The sequence below is a fragment of a genome, unplaced genomic scaffold (assembly GCF_019419815.1).
Source record: "Pyrus x bretschneideri cultivar Hongxiangsu unplaced genomic scaffold, Pyrus_bretschneideri_v1 Contig30, whole genome shotgun sequence".
NCBI classification, from domain to species: Eukaryota; Viridiplantae; Streptophyta; class Magnoliopsida; order Rosales; family Rosaceae; genus Pyrus; species Pyrus x bretschneideri.
Genome location: NW_025999613.1, coordinates 4139162 through 4154409, shown reverse-complemented (window position 1 = coordinate 4154409; position 15248 = coordinate 4139162). Strand labels below are relative to the sequence as shown.

The 15248-nt window shown below is 35.1% G+C and overlaps 1 protein-coding gene and 1 pseudogene across 4 annotated transcripts; one reads left to right on the top strand and one right to left on the bottom strand.

Annotated features, from left to right (window-relative positions):
- The first annotated feature begins 3927 nt into the window (after nucleotides 1-3927).
- On the top strand, nucleotides 3928-5720 carry LOC103962090 (annotated as a pseudogene).
- Nucleotides 5721-6654: 934 nt separating this feature from the next.
- On the bottom strand, nucleotides 6655-13522 carry LOC103940564 (probable protein S-acyltransferase 4). Of its 4 annotated transcripts, none has more exons than XR_007260381.1 (7): nucleotides 13070-13522; nucleotides 11537-11725; nucleotides 10200-10508; nucleotides 8806-9024; nucleotides 7807-8386; nucleotides 7137-7226; nucleotides 6655-6876 (listed from the first exon to the last, which is right to left on the bottom strand). XR_007260381.1 is itself a non-coding variant. In XM_009338243.3 (6 exons), exons 1-5 carry the CDS (start codon nucleotides 13118-13120, stop codon nucleotides 7835-7837), a joined length of 1320 nt encoding a protein of 439 aa, XP_009336518.2. In that variant the 5' UTR covers nucleotides 13121-13522; the 3' UTR covers nucleotides 6929-7226; nucleotides 7807-7834. The 4 variants fall into 4 exon arrangements, 2 of the variants coding, with proteins under 2 accessions (XP_009336518.2, XP_048446098.1); XR_001952644.2 differs by having other exon boundaries at nucleotides 6655-6871; XM_009338243.3 differs by lacking the exon at nucleotides 6655-6876 and having other exon boundaries at nucleotides 6929-7226.
- Nucleotides 13523-15248: the final 1726 nt, after the last annotated feature.

Below are 15248 nucleotides of genomic sequence, written 5' to 3'. Positions count from 1 at the left end.
AATAAATAACATTGTTCATGAGATTTGGAGGGTTTTAAAAATCTAAACGACCATGTAACCTTGCTAATGGAACTCATAGCTTACATGTTATTCCTTTTACAAAATCCTCAATTTTCATAGATCATCATGACATAAGATTTTGTAGTATATATCCACTTCTGTAAATATTTTAAATTGACGATCAAATTAGTTCATTGTATTCATATAGGATCAAGGAGTGTAGCTGTAAAAAATCATCAAAATCAGAGTTAAAATAACCGTTAAATCGTGATTTTTCATTTATAACTGTCGAAACATTTTGTCTCGTTATTTGATCTCTGAATGTTTATTTTTTGCAATTTCTGGTGTATGCGATCTCGAAGCATATATAAACACGTTTAATGGTTGGATCATTGAAATTAGTTTCATATGATGTGTATCCCATCAAAACAATACATTAACTAACACTTAGAGTTTATTTATACTTTCATTAAGTATAACATAAGATTTTGTGGTATCCACTAATGTAAATATTTTAAATTGAAGATCGAATTCATTCATTGTATTCATATAGGGTCAAGGAGTGTAGCTGTAAAAAATCATCAAAATCAGAGTTAAAATTACCATTAATCGTTTATAGCCATAGAAAAGTTTTGTCTCGCTACTTGATCTCTAAATGTTTTTTTTTTTGCAATTTTTGGCGTATGCGATCTCGAAGCATATATAAATAAGTTTGACGGTTGGATCATTGAAATTAGTTTTGTAGGATGTGTATCCCATCAAAACGATAGATTCACTAATATTTAAGAGTTTATTTGTACTTTCATCGAGTATAACATAAGATTTTGTGGTATCCACTAGTGTAAATATTTTAAATTGAAGATCGAATTCATTCATTGTATTCATATAGAGTCAAGAAGTGTAGCTGTAAAAAATCATCAAAATCGAAGTTAAAATAGCCGTTAAATTGTGATTTTTCGTTTATAACCGTTGAAAAGTTTTGTCTCTTTACTTGATCTCTGAATGTTTGTTTTTTGCAATTTTTGGCGTATGCGATCTCGAAGCATATATAAACAAGTTTGACGGTTGGATCGTTGAAATTAGTTTCGTAGGATGCGTATCCCATCAAAACAATAGATTCACTAACACTTAAGAGTTTATTTATACTTTCATCAAGTATAACATAAGATTTTGTGGTATCCACTAGTGTAAATATTTTAAATTGAAGATCGAATTCATTCATTGTATTCATATAGAGTCAAGGAGTGTAGCTATAAAAAATCATCAAAATCGGAGTTAAAATAACCGTTAAATCGTGATTTTTCATTTATAACCGTCGAAAAGTTTTGTCTCATTACTTGATCTCTGAATGTTTGTTTTTTTCAATTTTCGGTGTATGCGATCTTGAAGCATATATAAACAAGTTTGACGGTTGGATTGTTGACATTAGTTTCGTAGCATGTGTATCCCATCAAAACGATAGATTCACTAACACTTGAGAGTTTATTTATATTTTCATCAAGTATAACATAAGATTTTGTGGTATCCACTAGTGTAAATATTTTAAATTGAAGATCGAATTCATTCATTGTATTCATATAGGGTCAAGGAGTGTAGCTGTAAAAAATCATCAAAATTAGAGTTAAAATAACCGTTAAATCATGATTTTTCGTTTATAACCGTTGAAAAGTTTTGTCTCGTTACTTGATCTCTAAATGTTTGTTTTTTGCAATTTTTGGCGTATGCGATCTTGAAGCATATATAAACAAGTTTGACAGTTAGATCGTTGAAATTAGTTTCGTAGGATGCGTATCCCATCAAAACGATAGATTCACTAACACTTAAGAGTTTATTTATACTTTCATTAAGTATAACATAATATTTTGTGGTGTCCACTAGTATAAATATTTTAAATTGAAGATCGAATTCATTCATTGTATTCATATAGGGTCAAGGAGTGTAGCTGTAAAAAATCATCAAAATCGGAGTTAAAATAACCGTTAAATCGTGATTTTTCGTTTATAACCGTCAAAATTTTTTGTCTTGTTACTTGATCTCTGAATGTTTGTTTTTTGCAATTTTTGGTGTATGCGATATCGAAGCATATATAAACAAGTTTGACGGTTGGATCGTTGAAATTAGTTTTGTAAGATGCGTATCCCATCAAAATGTTAGATTCACTAACACTTGAGAGTTTATTTATACTTTTATCAAGTATAACATAAGATTTTGTGGTATCCACCAATGTAAATATTTTAAATTGAAGATCGAATTCATTGATTATATTCATATAGGGTCAAGGAGTATAGCTGTAAAAAATCATCAAAATCAGGGTTAAAACAACCGTTAAATCGTGATTTTTCGTTTATAACCGTTGAAATGTTTTGTCTCATTTCTTGATCTTTAAATATTTTTTTTTTGCAAATTTTGGCGTATTCAATCTCGAAGCATATATAAACAAGTTTGACGGTTGGATCATTGAAATTTGTTTCATAGGATGCGTATCCCATCAAAACGATACATTAACTAACACTTCGAGTTTCTTTGGGTTAAATATTAGGCAGGAAATGGATGGATATAGGCTGCAAAATTTCCCAAACATTAGGCGGGAAATGGATGAAACTCTTAAAATATTAGGTGGGAAATTAATTATTATAATTTTTTTATGTGTTTGGTATTTTTATGTTACTTGATATTTTTATTTTTAATGTGTTTTATGATTTTTAATCTCAATCTTTGCCTATAATATACTATAAAAATAAATAAATAAATAAAACTTAAAATTTAATGTTTATATATAATAATAATTAATAAGCAATATATACATATTCATTATATCTATTGCATTTTATAGTAAGCTTTTTTTAGTAGTTTAAAAAAATTAAAATCATCAAAATAACATTTTTCTTATCGTGTCGAAACAGGTTACCTGCATGTCACTCTCGTGTAAACCTGTTAAGGACCCGTTATTAACGGGTTATTATCGTGTGACCCGATAATGACCCGATTAGTTATCGTGTTGACCCGAAACCCGTTATTTTCGTGTCGTTTACGTGTCGTGTTAACGGGTCGTGTAAGAAATTGCCAGGTCTAGTTAGGACTACGAAAAGTAGACAAATTCATTATCTACGCAATATAATCGTCCTTGCAATCATTTTATGATAGGGTTAGCAATCAATAATATTTCAACTTCTATTTCACTAAACTAAATTGTGAAACTATAAGAACCATGCATTGGATTTTTTTGGAGAGAGCTCATCAAAGTTGAAATCAAACCACCTACTGAAGTACAGCCTTTTTCTCCATGGATATGATATATTCAAGTTACTTTGTAATTGTATGGGAATACAGCAGATTTACTTGAATTTAGTAATGTCTGGAAGAGTGCTTGTTTGATTTAATGTGTGTTCATATCTTTCCTCAAGGATTAATCAATAATCATTTTTCACAGCTTTAGACCTTGAAGACTAGTGCAGATCCCGAACACCCTATACGACTGATCAGCACTTACTTGGTTGAGGTTGACACAATCTTATCCAATTGACAGGGGAAAGGTACCCCTCTATCCATACCAAAAGCAAATGATGTTTCAGTGATTGCCAGTTTCATGGCTTGAATGAATCATGTCTTATCCTTGGTATTGTATCGAAAGAACCATACACTAGAAGGCCGGATGAAACCATTGCATGGATCGTTTGGATGAAACAAGGGGTGATAGTAGGCTTTAGTTATAAAGCGTGGATTTATTGATAAGTTTTAATTATATTGTTAATTTCATTTCGTACTTGATGGTAATTATACAATAGAGTAAAAAAAATAATTAAAATTGAAGTTTAAGTTAGGTGTAGAAAAAGGTTATTTGAGTTCAAATAAAAATTTTCCCTTCAAAATACAGCTATATGGTCCGAAAGAGAGCTCGCTCACTCTACTCACTCACTCACTCTCCCTCCAAAAATGGCTCTCGTAAAACCCCTCACGAAATTCAGCAATGGCGCCCCCAGATTCGGAAGCAACCCCGGCAGTCCCAAGACAGGAGGTTGTCAACGCTGAGGATGTCGGCCAGCGCAGAGACGGCAGCTCCAGCGATGAAAAAGCCGGCCAAGAAGGCCCCGAAAACTCCCCCAAAGGAGACCCTTTTGGTGCTGAGATTCTGCACAATAGACTTTGACGAGATGTAGACATTGTTCAACAGGGAGATCAACAAGAACTTGAACGAGGCGGAGTTCGAGGTGCTGCTGCAGGAGTTCAAGACTGACTGCAACCAAACACACTTTGTTAGGAACAAGGAGTTCAAAGAGGCTGCTGATAAACTGCAGGGCCCGCTCTGCAAGATCTTTATCTAGTTTTTGGAAAGGTCCTGCACTGCTGAGTTCTCCGGCTTCCTTCTTTACAAAGAGCCCGGAAGAAGGCTTAAGGCTTGTTGCTTGCTTGTTTTTCTTTCAAAATCAAAGTATATGAATTTAAAGTTTTGTGTTTAAGACATCGGAAAATTGACGAAGTTAAATAGAACTTATATCGAATAGTTTCAGTTTTGATTTGTGCCGAGGCATTTTGGCATTAGTATCTGTGTGGTTAGCATTGATCTGTTGAACTTGTTCTCAAATAACGAAAAATTGAAATGAATTCATTGCAGAAAACAAATCCAGTTGTGGCAGAGATATTCTCGCTCATGTCTCGAGACGAACCCCGGCATGCCGGTTTTCTAAACAAGGGGCTGTCGGATTTCAATTTGGCATTGGACTTGGGGTTTTTGACAAAGGCGAGGAAAGTACAGTCTTCAAGCCAAAGTTTATCTTCCATGCTACTTACTTGTCTGAGAAGATTGGGTACTGGAGATACATTACCATCTACCAGCATCTCAAGGAGAACCTTGAGTACCAGTGCTACCCCATTTTCAAGTACTTCGAGAACTGGTGCCAGGACGAGAACCGCCATGGCGATTTCTTTTCTGCCCTCATGAAGGCCCCGCCTCAATTCCTCAATGACTGGAAGGCTAAACTCTGGTCCCGATTCTTCTGCTTATCGGTAAGCAAGGAATGAATGTGCTGTGTTTCGCTTGGCTCTGCGTTGTTACAGAATCACTCAATTTCCGAATAACTTATCAACTAGAGTTCTTCTACCCCTTGCTGGTGTATGTGACAATATACCTCAACGATTGCCAGCAGACAGCTTTCTACGAAGGCATCGGCCTCAACACTAAAGAATTTGATACGCACGTTATCACTAAGGTCAGCCTGCAATTCGGTTCCATATTTATTGGCATTATCCATATCTGCTGTTTCTTATGATCATTTTCTTTCTGTTTCGCTACACAGACAAATCGCACCACAGCACGAATATTCCCAGCTGTGCTTGATGTTGAAAACCCAGAACTCAAAAGAAAACTGGACCGCATGGTGCAAATTAACCAGAAGCTGATTGCCGTCGGGGAGAGTGACGACATTTCCTTGGCGAAAAACTTGAAAAGGGTACCGATTGTTGCTGCTTTGGCGTCGGAGCTTCTTGCCGCTTACTTGATGCCTCCCATTGAGTCCAGCTCTGTTGATTTTGCAGAATTTGAAACCCAGCTAGTCTACTGATCTTTTTGTACGGCCTTCCGTCCCTCTCAAAGCCAAGATGATATTGTTCATGTTTTGTTATGATACAACCCATTGTTTCAGTGCACTTGCTTCATAACCTTTCATTTTCTTTTGTAAAAATGGCTTCATAACCTTTCATTAATATTCCTCTTACTTTATATTTTAGCAGAAAACCTCACTGAAGCAATTTTCATTCACGTTACTACGTTAAAGTAAATCAAACGGAGAAAAAAAAAAAGTTTAAAACCTATTTGCTAGTATTTTTAGTCTCATCGCCCGGAAAGGAACATGAGAATTACATTCCGAAACTAGTAATATTTTTGTCAAACCAAAACCAACTCATTTGCTAATTTTCGGCTTGCATTTCAAAACCTTATTTATCTGCTGCGTCAGTTTGGGTTGGTTTTTTGAGCTCAGTGTTTGTGTACCAGCCACATTTCCATATTCATCCCATTTACTATGGCGCTAGACGACTTGTCATGGCCCCAATTAGTTCCTAGCTGTTTGGAAATTAAGATAGTGCGTCCAAACCTGCTTAGGCTTGAGCCTTGACTGCCTAAGTCGCAACTCTCACTAAGATAGAAAATCGATAACTTTCATTTTGCATTTTATTTTGTCAATAAAATGTAAGAGCTTGTTAAATACTTTGATAAACACTTATTATATGCTTCCACCCATGTTTGCAATAAGTTCTAATACTTTATCATCTGTATGTCATCTTATTTTGCAATTGATGTATCACAATACAATTATGTGCTTTTTTAAGTATAAACAAATACTTATTCACACAATATATAAAATTTACTTAAATCTACCCAGTTTGCATGGCTGCCTAGACGCCAGACCCCAGCTAGCCACCCGACGAACGCCTAGGTCTTTAGAACCTTTGACCCTATTTTTTCCCAAGGAGTTTTTTTATAACAGCTGGGAATGAAATTAGGGGACAGGAAGGGAGGGGAGTAGAGGGAGATAATCCGAGTCCCTTAGTAAGCACTTGTTTTGATGCAGGCTTTCAAAAGTAAAAATCAAAACCAAATCGTTTCCCTACACTACGGTTCAATTTCAAACCTGAAACTGTTTCAAAACTGCAAAACTGAACCGTTTGGTGCAGTTCGATTTGGTATGTGTTTAGGTTTCGGTTTTCTGTTCCAAACCTCAAAGCACATAGGATGATAACTCGTAACAAATGGTTCTAACATAGTTTATCAAAATCATTATCACAACACAAGGGAAACGTAACGAACCACTGTATCCTCTCCAACGTAACTCGGGAGCAAGTCAATCCAGATCTCAAATGATTATGTCCCAATACCCTACAATGCGAACATAATCGGAAAACCAGCAAATTTCCAAGTCATGAGGAGGGCAAATTAAATTCAAAAAACAGTCACAACCATTGAACATTAAATTGCTACGGACACCATCCCTTGCAGATTTCTGCATTATTGTAAACAGCAGGACATTTTACAACAATCATGAACCGGGATTTTATAACGGGACATTGTAACTGTATGAACTCTCCTTCGCCAAAATCTTCAAATCGACCAACTAGTGTAACTACATTAAGAAACAACTAACCGTGTACTCATTCTCTGACTGCCATTACTGCTGAAACAAAAGACCCTTCACGAGATGCAATAGCCCTAGAAGAGAATGTTGTAGCCAAACCTGTTATTAAGGGACGAAGGTCAAGTAGAAAATAGAATAAGAATGATAATCCAAAAAGAGAATAAATAACACCAAAAATTATACTAAACATGACAGCATGTGCACAAAGTTAAGAGATGTTGGGGGAATAACATAGGAGATCGTTTTTGTCCACTATGTTGTCAGTGGCATTTTGAAGAGCATTTCGTATCACACAGCACCTAAAACCAGCATCGATAAGAACACGTGATTTTGTGGCATTTGATAAAACTTCAATTAGAAATTGTCCAGTCCACATTGCATTACCCTTCCATTTGATAATCGTGTATCTTTTCTTTACGCTGAGAATAGAGCATCTGGATTCAATAGAAAGCTCAAATATTTTATGGTTTCTCGGCATACTTTTTGTTATTGATAGAAGAACCAGTTAACTCACGTGCAAGTAGACAACTAAAATAATCATTTTTTTTTACACCAAAATACTCACTTAGAGGTTAAAAGCATAAGAATCCTAGCCCCCCCCCCCCCCCCCAGAAAACAAAAAAACAATAAAAAATAAATTAAAATGATGCAATATGGAAATCGAATAAAAGGTACAAACCTTTATGCTTGTAAAACAGGTGATGGTTTTAGGATTTTTTATTTCCACAATCAGTTTCCTCATTTGCTCCATCAAAGGAAGTGGTGCTATGGACCGATGCTTGCAATTCATCTCCCAGAGGTGTGCTTCGCATAGAATATTTCACCGCATCCCTTGTAGCAACACTTTCTGTAATTTTATCTCCATCTGCCGAGTATTGCACAGATTCTTTTACTTCTGGCTGAACGGGAAAAAGGGGGTCAAAAGCAGGCCCGCGTTGTTCCCCTGCATCCTTCAAATCATCCTCCAAATCATCATAGTCAAAATTCCGCAAAATGTTTGGAAGTGATAAACCATTGTCCTCCGCATGCCTAGTTCCCATTTCAATATCTATTTTCTCCTTTGAGCTCATAGTACCTTCCCCGTGATTTGGAGTCCCAGATCCTGCAATCATCTGTTCATCCATCTCAATGAATGATCTGAATCTATTCATTGAAGGAGGGATTTTGGAGAAAAAAACTTCTTTGACATTCCAAATCATTCCTTTGTTATACGGGTTCTCCTTCTTATCATATCGGTACCGGAAGTTTTCATATGTTGTCTGTAACAAAACATGAATCACAGTACTAAGCATATTCCAAATAAACTAAATGAAAATTGCACAAAATAATTCACTCCATGATGCCAGTAGACTACACTTTGTTATCACAATGGTAACCACACAAGCAATATGCCCTCAGACATAGATTCAAAGATACCAATGGAAAAAAAAGAAAGAAAAAAAAATGTTGAAATTTTTTGTTTCATTCCATCAATCAGAAAGAAAATTTTTGTTAGACAATTATTCCCTACTCATTGAAACTATGTTCTTTGATTATTCATCAATATTTTAAAACTAAGTTTTGATATGCATCCTTGGCCCAAATGCCAGCAGCTAATTTTTCCGTAGGTAAGAAATCTTAAGAGTGACAGAAAACCACTCAGGTTATATAATTTGAATCGTTAGTTTCAAAAAGTTACCTGGTTTGTGCATATCAAGTAGGAATGGAAGATTGTAAGGCCACCAACAAACCAGATAGCGATAAAACAGTATGCTAAAAGGATATCTGAAAGGATATCATTGGCAAAAGCTTTCGGAAGACTGCCATGTTGAACTATGTTTATCCAAGAGAAGACAAAAACATATATGCACAGTATGGTTGAGGTTGATATGAACATGAAGAAGAACGGATAGTTACGCTGCAACCAAACATAGAAGAGGACAGTTACTTTCTTAGTAGACAAAATAATCAATTATTATATAACGATTTGAGCACCGAATAAATTGCAACCATCCGACTTGATAATCCATACAAGTTTATTGCATTATAATTGCTTCAAAACAAATTACTTGTGGTTCACATGCTTGCAATATTCATGTTAAACATTGGATGGCTGACTTGGAGAGCTCAAGGTCACTGTCAAAAAAAGAAAGAGTCGGGCCATTTACAGGTGATACTATGGCCTCGTTTGTTTGAAATTTCTCTTAAAATGACTGAAAGCTCTTTTAGAGAAAATGTTTTTGGGTTCAAAAAACACTTTGAAGTGCTTCCTGCAAGAAGCACCGTTACTTTTAGTAAGGATTGGTCCCAAAAACATTTTCACCAAAAGTGCTTTCAGCCATTTCAAAAGCACTTCCAAACGAGCCTTATATCCAGTAAACTTACATATAAAATACCATTATGTTCGAAAGAGCAACTCACTAGCAAAAGTATCAAAGGGCTGAGTAATGCATCCCAAAGCAAAGATATAGTATATGTAAGAATTCCACATATCTTACCTTCAATATAATAACTTTATAAGTGGGATCCCTTTAGGACCTACTCCAACGTTTAGAAACTACTATTTTCTAAAGATACAGGAAATCCCATGCCCTGCATAAGGAGACCTAAGTCCTCGTAGCCTAACCCAATGGGCCAACACAATAACGTAAATTACAATTATAGTAACTACCCCATTCTGCATTATGAAAATTTGAGTGTTCGATTTATAAAGGAATCAGAACTATCATACTATTATTCTCATTTTGAACTTCAAGACTGTTAGTATATAATAGATAAATCTTCTCAGCAAAGTTTCAAGACCATCAAAGTACAACTTTGAAAAGACATATGTAGTGATGTAAGTGCTAATAAGTAAGACCCAAGATATATTGAGAAGCTCAACTACACAGGTACAAAATCGCAGTTAGATACACAATTTTTCAGCTTGTTCCAACAGCAATTCATGACAGATCATGCCTCTAGTCTTTGATAAATTATATTCACTATATTAAGCCAATCAAGTTCAGAAGAGTTGGCAATATACCAATTTCTCATCACAGATGGCATAAACATGGAAAGGTACTCTTTTACCCAGACAAGCTAATAACTTACAATTCCAATGCACTGACCAACCCACGGACAGTGATGATCGAATCTCTGAATGCAATTGTTGCAGATAGAACAGTGAGATACACGGGGAGGACGATAAAGCAAACAAGTATCACAATACTTCACTTTTACTGTGTGACCATTTACAATCACATCTCTTGTTCGAGGTAGCTTCAAATGAGGAGTTCTTTCATTAACCCACTCCATGGATGGGGTAGCTAGATCAAATGCTTCATCTGATTCTGGAGGCCTTGAATTTCGAGGGATTATTCCAGGATCTCTACCAGAAGTCAAGAAGAGAAAGGTTAAATCCTGCACAGAAACAAGCTAAATGTCAGATGATGTTTAAATGCTAGAAGAATCAGAATTGTAAGAATAGGGTGTTAAACTAGTTTTCATGTGACAAAAATTATTTAGCCATTATCAAGATAATGCTGTCATCGGAATGCAATCCAAGTGCCTGCTGGCTCAGATCCACGACCACAACAAGAAGGAAAGAGATTCCATGCACCAAAAGTTTTAACATGTTAACATCACTGCAATATGCACAAAACTGATATTGTACATGTAATAGAAAAGAATCCACAATACAAAAGAAAAGAAAACACATTCCAAGGCTGATTAGAAAATTGGTCTTCTGTTATCATTTGAGGATTATGTACTTCTTGCTTGTAAGTTCCTTCAAATTTTAGTGCATTGTCTAAGGAAATAATCTCGCATGATGTAATCCATTATAAGATTTGAGCTTAATAATCTAATTAACCATATCCTTGATAACATCTCTAGTGCTCTCTTCCCAAGTGTGACGCTACTTTCACCCTTCAATAATTGAAGTTTATATTGACTCAGACTGGATTATTAAGTAGTTTTAATGATGGAGGCAGAAAAAACAATGGTAAAAGTATTGAGCCATCAAATGTCAGCGTGCAGTTTTGATCATATAGAATGCCACTATAAGAAAAGTCAAAACTCATACTTCCTTCTCAAGACCCAGGTTTCACAGGACAACCACAAGTAACGTCATTTCTGGTAAAACGGAGGACAATATAAATAGTTGTTCAGTATTTAGTTTTGATGTTGTAATAATTGATTTTTCCTTTACTTTCAAGACGGGAATTATCCTATGGATGCTGCAATTAATTCGAATGCAAGAATTTGAGTTTCAATAATGACTTGGCCAAATTTGGTAAACTACTAAAGTCGTAAGTTATCTCATAAGAAATACCAAAATAGGCCACACGAATAGCCATATATAACAATGACCTCTTTTGATACAGGAATAACATACCAATTACTGATAGCAATAAACAAAAATACATAATAAATAATAACAGCCTTACCAATATTGTAAGAACTGAGCCAATAACTAACACAGGAAGCCATAGACTCTCATTCTTGTTCTTCTCATCTTTGATTTTAAGATAAACCTTCAAACAGAAGGCAACTGCTGGGCCAGCAATAAGGAGTGTAGACAGAAGAAGAGATGCCACATCAGGACCAAAAATTAATCTCCCGCCACAGAAAAAGTTCTGACAAAACCAATAAAAATCCCCATCAGTGCAAGTACACCAAACTGGATTGGACTTTTAGCAATATTCCACCAGTCATACTACTGGTATAGTGGTATATCATAAACAGAAAGAATAGTCCATAAAATTTTCAGTTAGGAAAGTATTTCAAGTCATGATCAATTGTGCCACATCAAGTACCAAACAATAATTTCAATATTATGCAACTTGAAAAGATACGTGCATTCATATATCCACAGATATAAGGGAAAGGGGGAAATATGCAGCTGATACAATAAATACAAGTATTTTGTTAGTGTTTAGATTTAAATTTTGTTTTCCTTGTTCTTCACTGATATAGAGGTACAACAAATCAATTTCAAAAGCCATATTTTTTTTTCTGACTACATTTTTTTAAGCCTACTGATGAAGCATATATGACACTACAATCAATCAACCATCCGCAGGGGAGGTAGGTTTGATATTGGGAAGGCCTTGTTTGGTCTCTAAGAGTAAATTGGAATGGATAACCAAACATATTGAAGGTATTTTGAAGAACGAAATGAAAATTTGTGTCCAACTTGAAGGTAGACGATGGATTAATTATTAAGGAAACTTATCCATTAGAATCACCCTAAGACTGGGAGGATTAGAAGGGAGAAGTTTCCTTCATCCCTTCAAAATGAAAAACCATTCACCACTACCTTTAATATACCTTGAATTTTATAAGTTATCCGCTCCAACCAATCATAGAGACCAAACGAGGCCTAAAAGTATAGGATCTCAATACATGGTTACACTCTATAGGTTCTAAAGGTGTTGAGAAATTGGATGGGGGCAGAGGTTATTCCAGGCCAATTAATAGCTCTGCCCCTGCTACGATACGAAATATTACATTATCGATTTTTCAGTACATATGTAGTTGGTGGGCAAATTCTTGCTCAGAACAATAAAAATTCACTCGATAAGAAGTAATCACAGTGGCGCAAACACATGAATGAAAGAAAGTAAACACAACCTGATTAACATGAACTCGAAACGCTGGACCTTGACCTAGAAGATACTTATCTGTTCAATCAAGTAAAGCTAGTGTAGCTAGAAAAAGGGAGTATCTTAAGGGAAACCAACTGCTGCAACTCAAATATAAAGACGAAAACACACAAAAGAAAGAGGAAATGAAAATCAATCACAAAGGGAATTAACATAAAGTCATAATCTCATCCTCTTCTTTCAATTGGAACAAAAGAAGGAACACAAAATGATAAAGCAATTGAATTGATGTTGATCAAAAAGCAGTCAGAAGTGAAAAACAGTGAACCCAATTGAGAGAGAGAGAGAGAGAGAGAGAGAGAGAGAGAAACTCACATTGCTTCCTTTCCAAACTTGGTAGAGCCTCTTGGGTTTATTCTGTGCCATACCCAGCTGCCTAAAAATGCTGTATTCTCTCAACTCCAAAACCCTCCCCCCATCACAAACTCCACTTCCTTCCCTGCACTACAAAGTCACCAGCACCAGAAGAGAGAAAACCCACCAAGGAAAACCAATTTCTTCAAACAATCACGGACATGCAAATGAGCAATTGAGGAGTGAGAGAGAGGCTTCTGGGTTTGGGATGAAATTCAAAACCAGCTGCCTCTCTGCTCACAACTATTTATTTTGTGGTTTCTGAGACGGATTGTACCAAGAGAGACGAGCAAAGATTTTCTCTCTCCCCCTCCCTCCGTATCTTTCTCTCTCTAACTTCTCCTCCCTAACACGCTGCCAACGATGACATCCGGGCGGATCTTCCAACTTTCTCGCGGCTTTGCCGCTCTTAACCAACATTTTTCATTTTCATTTCCCAGTTTTTTTTTTTTTTTATTATTAATTAAAAATTAATATTAAGTACTTAACATCTCTCACCATTTTAGTGTTATTCTAAATTAATCTCAACTGTTTTTCATATTCCAAACAAGTACTCAATTTATTAAAAATGTCACATCGTTAAGTCGCAATTAAAAATCTTTTACGTTAACTAGGAGTTACTTTGTTATCAAAATAATTAGGAGGTTATAAAAGTATAGCCTTCACCAACTAACCATCACCACCACCCCCATCATGTTATCTCCTCCAAACCCAACGTAAAACCAACAACTCCCACCCTTCAACTCAAGTCGTCAACATTGAGAAGAAGGTTATAGAGGTTGCTGAAATGGTATGTGACTGTCATGATGCAGCCACCACCATCTTTGCTGCCCACAAAGAAGAAACGGAAACTTTATGAACTAAGAATTGGTGTATGTGGAAAACACGAGCATAAACAATCTCCTTGAAACCCTATCTGAATTCTTAACTCCCTCCTTTATTAGAAGATTGCCCTTCTAATGTAATTTTAATTTGGATCCATTTTTGATTCAATACAATACCCGTTTGATCATTGAGTTTCATATTATATAATTCATATTTGAAATTTAGATTTTGAGGTAACTAGTATTAATGTTGACCATAATATATCTAGTTGGTGGGTTTTCAATATCTATGTTTGAAAAATCAATTGGGACTCAACGGATGTAACATTTTTAATAGGTTGAGTATTTGTTTGGAATGTTTAAAAAATTGAGATCAATTTAAAATGACACTAAAAGACTAAGAGTTTTCAACACTTAACCTTAAAAATTAATAGCTAGTTATTTTGTTTTGTGTTATGTTAAATTCTTTACATGTATATTTTTTTAATATTATATTCACTAGCTAATTTGGCAAAATCGAAAAATACCACGTGTGACGAGTTGCCTATCCAGAGTCCAGTACACAAAGTCAAATGGAGGTTGCTGAAATGGTATGTGGCTGTCATGATGCGGCCACCATCATCTTCACTACCCACAAAAAAGAAATGAAAACTTATGAGCCTCAAAATTGGTGCATGTGGAAAACATATGAGCTAAACAAGCTCCTTGAAACCCTATCTGAATTCTTAACTCCCTCCTTTATTAGAAGATTGCCCTTCTAATGTAATTTTAATTTGGGTCTATTTTTGATTCAATTCAATATTCGTTTGAACATTGAGTTTCATATTATATAATCTATATTTGAAATTTAGATTTCAAGGCAACTAGTATTAATGTTGACTATAAGATATCTAGTTAGTGGGCTTTCAATATCTATGTTTGAAAAATCAACTAGGACTTAACGGATGTGACATTTTTAATAGGTTAAATATTTGTTTGGAATATTCAAAAAAATTAAGATCAATTTAAAATGACACTAAAAAACTAAGAGTTTTCAGTACTTAATCTTAAAAATTAATAGCTAGTTATTTTGTTTTGTATTCTGTTAAATTCTTTATTTGTATATTTTTTAATATTATATTCACTAGCTGATTTGACAAAATCAAAAAAATACCATGTGTGACGGGTTGCCTATCCATAGTCCAGTACACAGGAGTCGAACCAACGTGCTGTGCTGTCACAACTCACAACCTACTTCTTTTTTTTATATTTTTTCCATCCTAGTCGTGCATTACAATCTTCTTCCTTGTGTGTTTCCCCTTTCTTTATGCATTTTT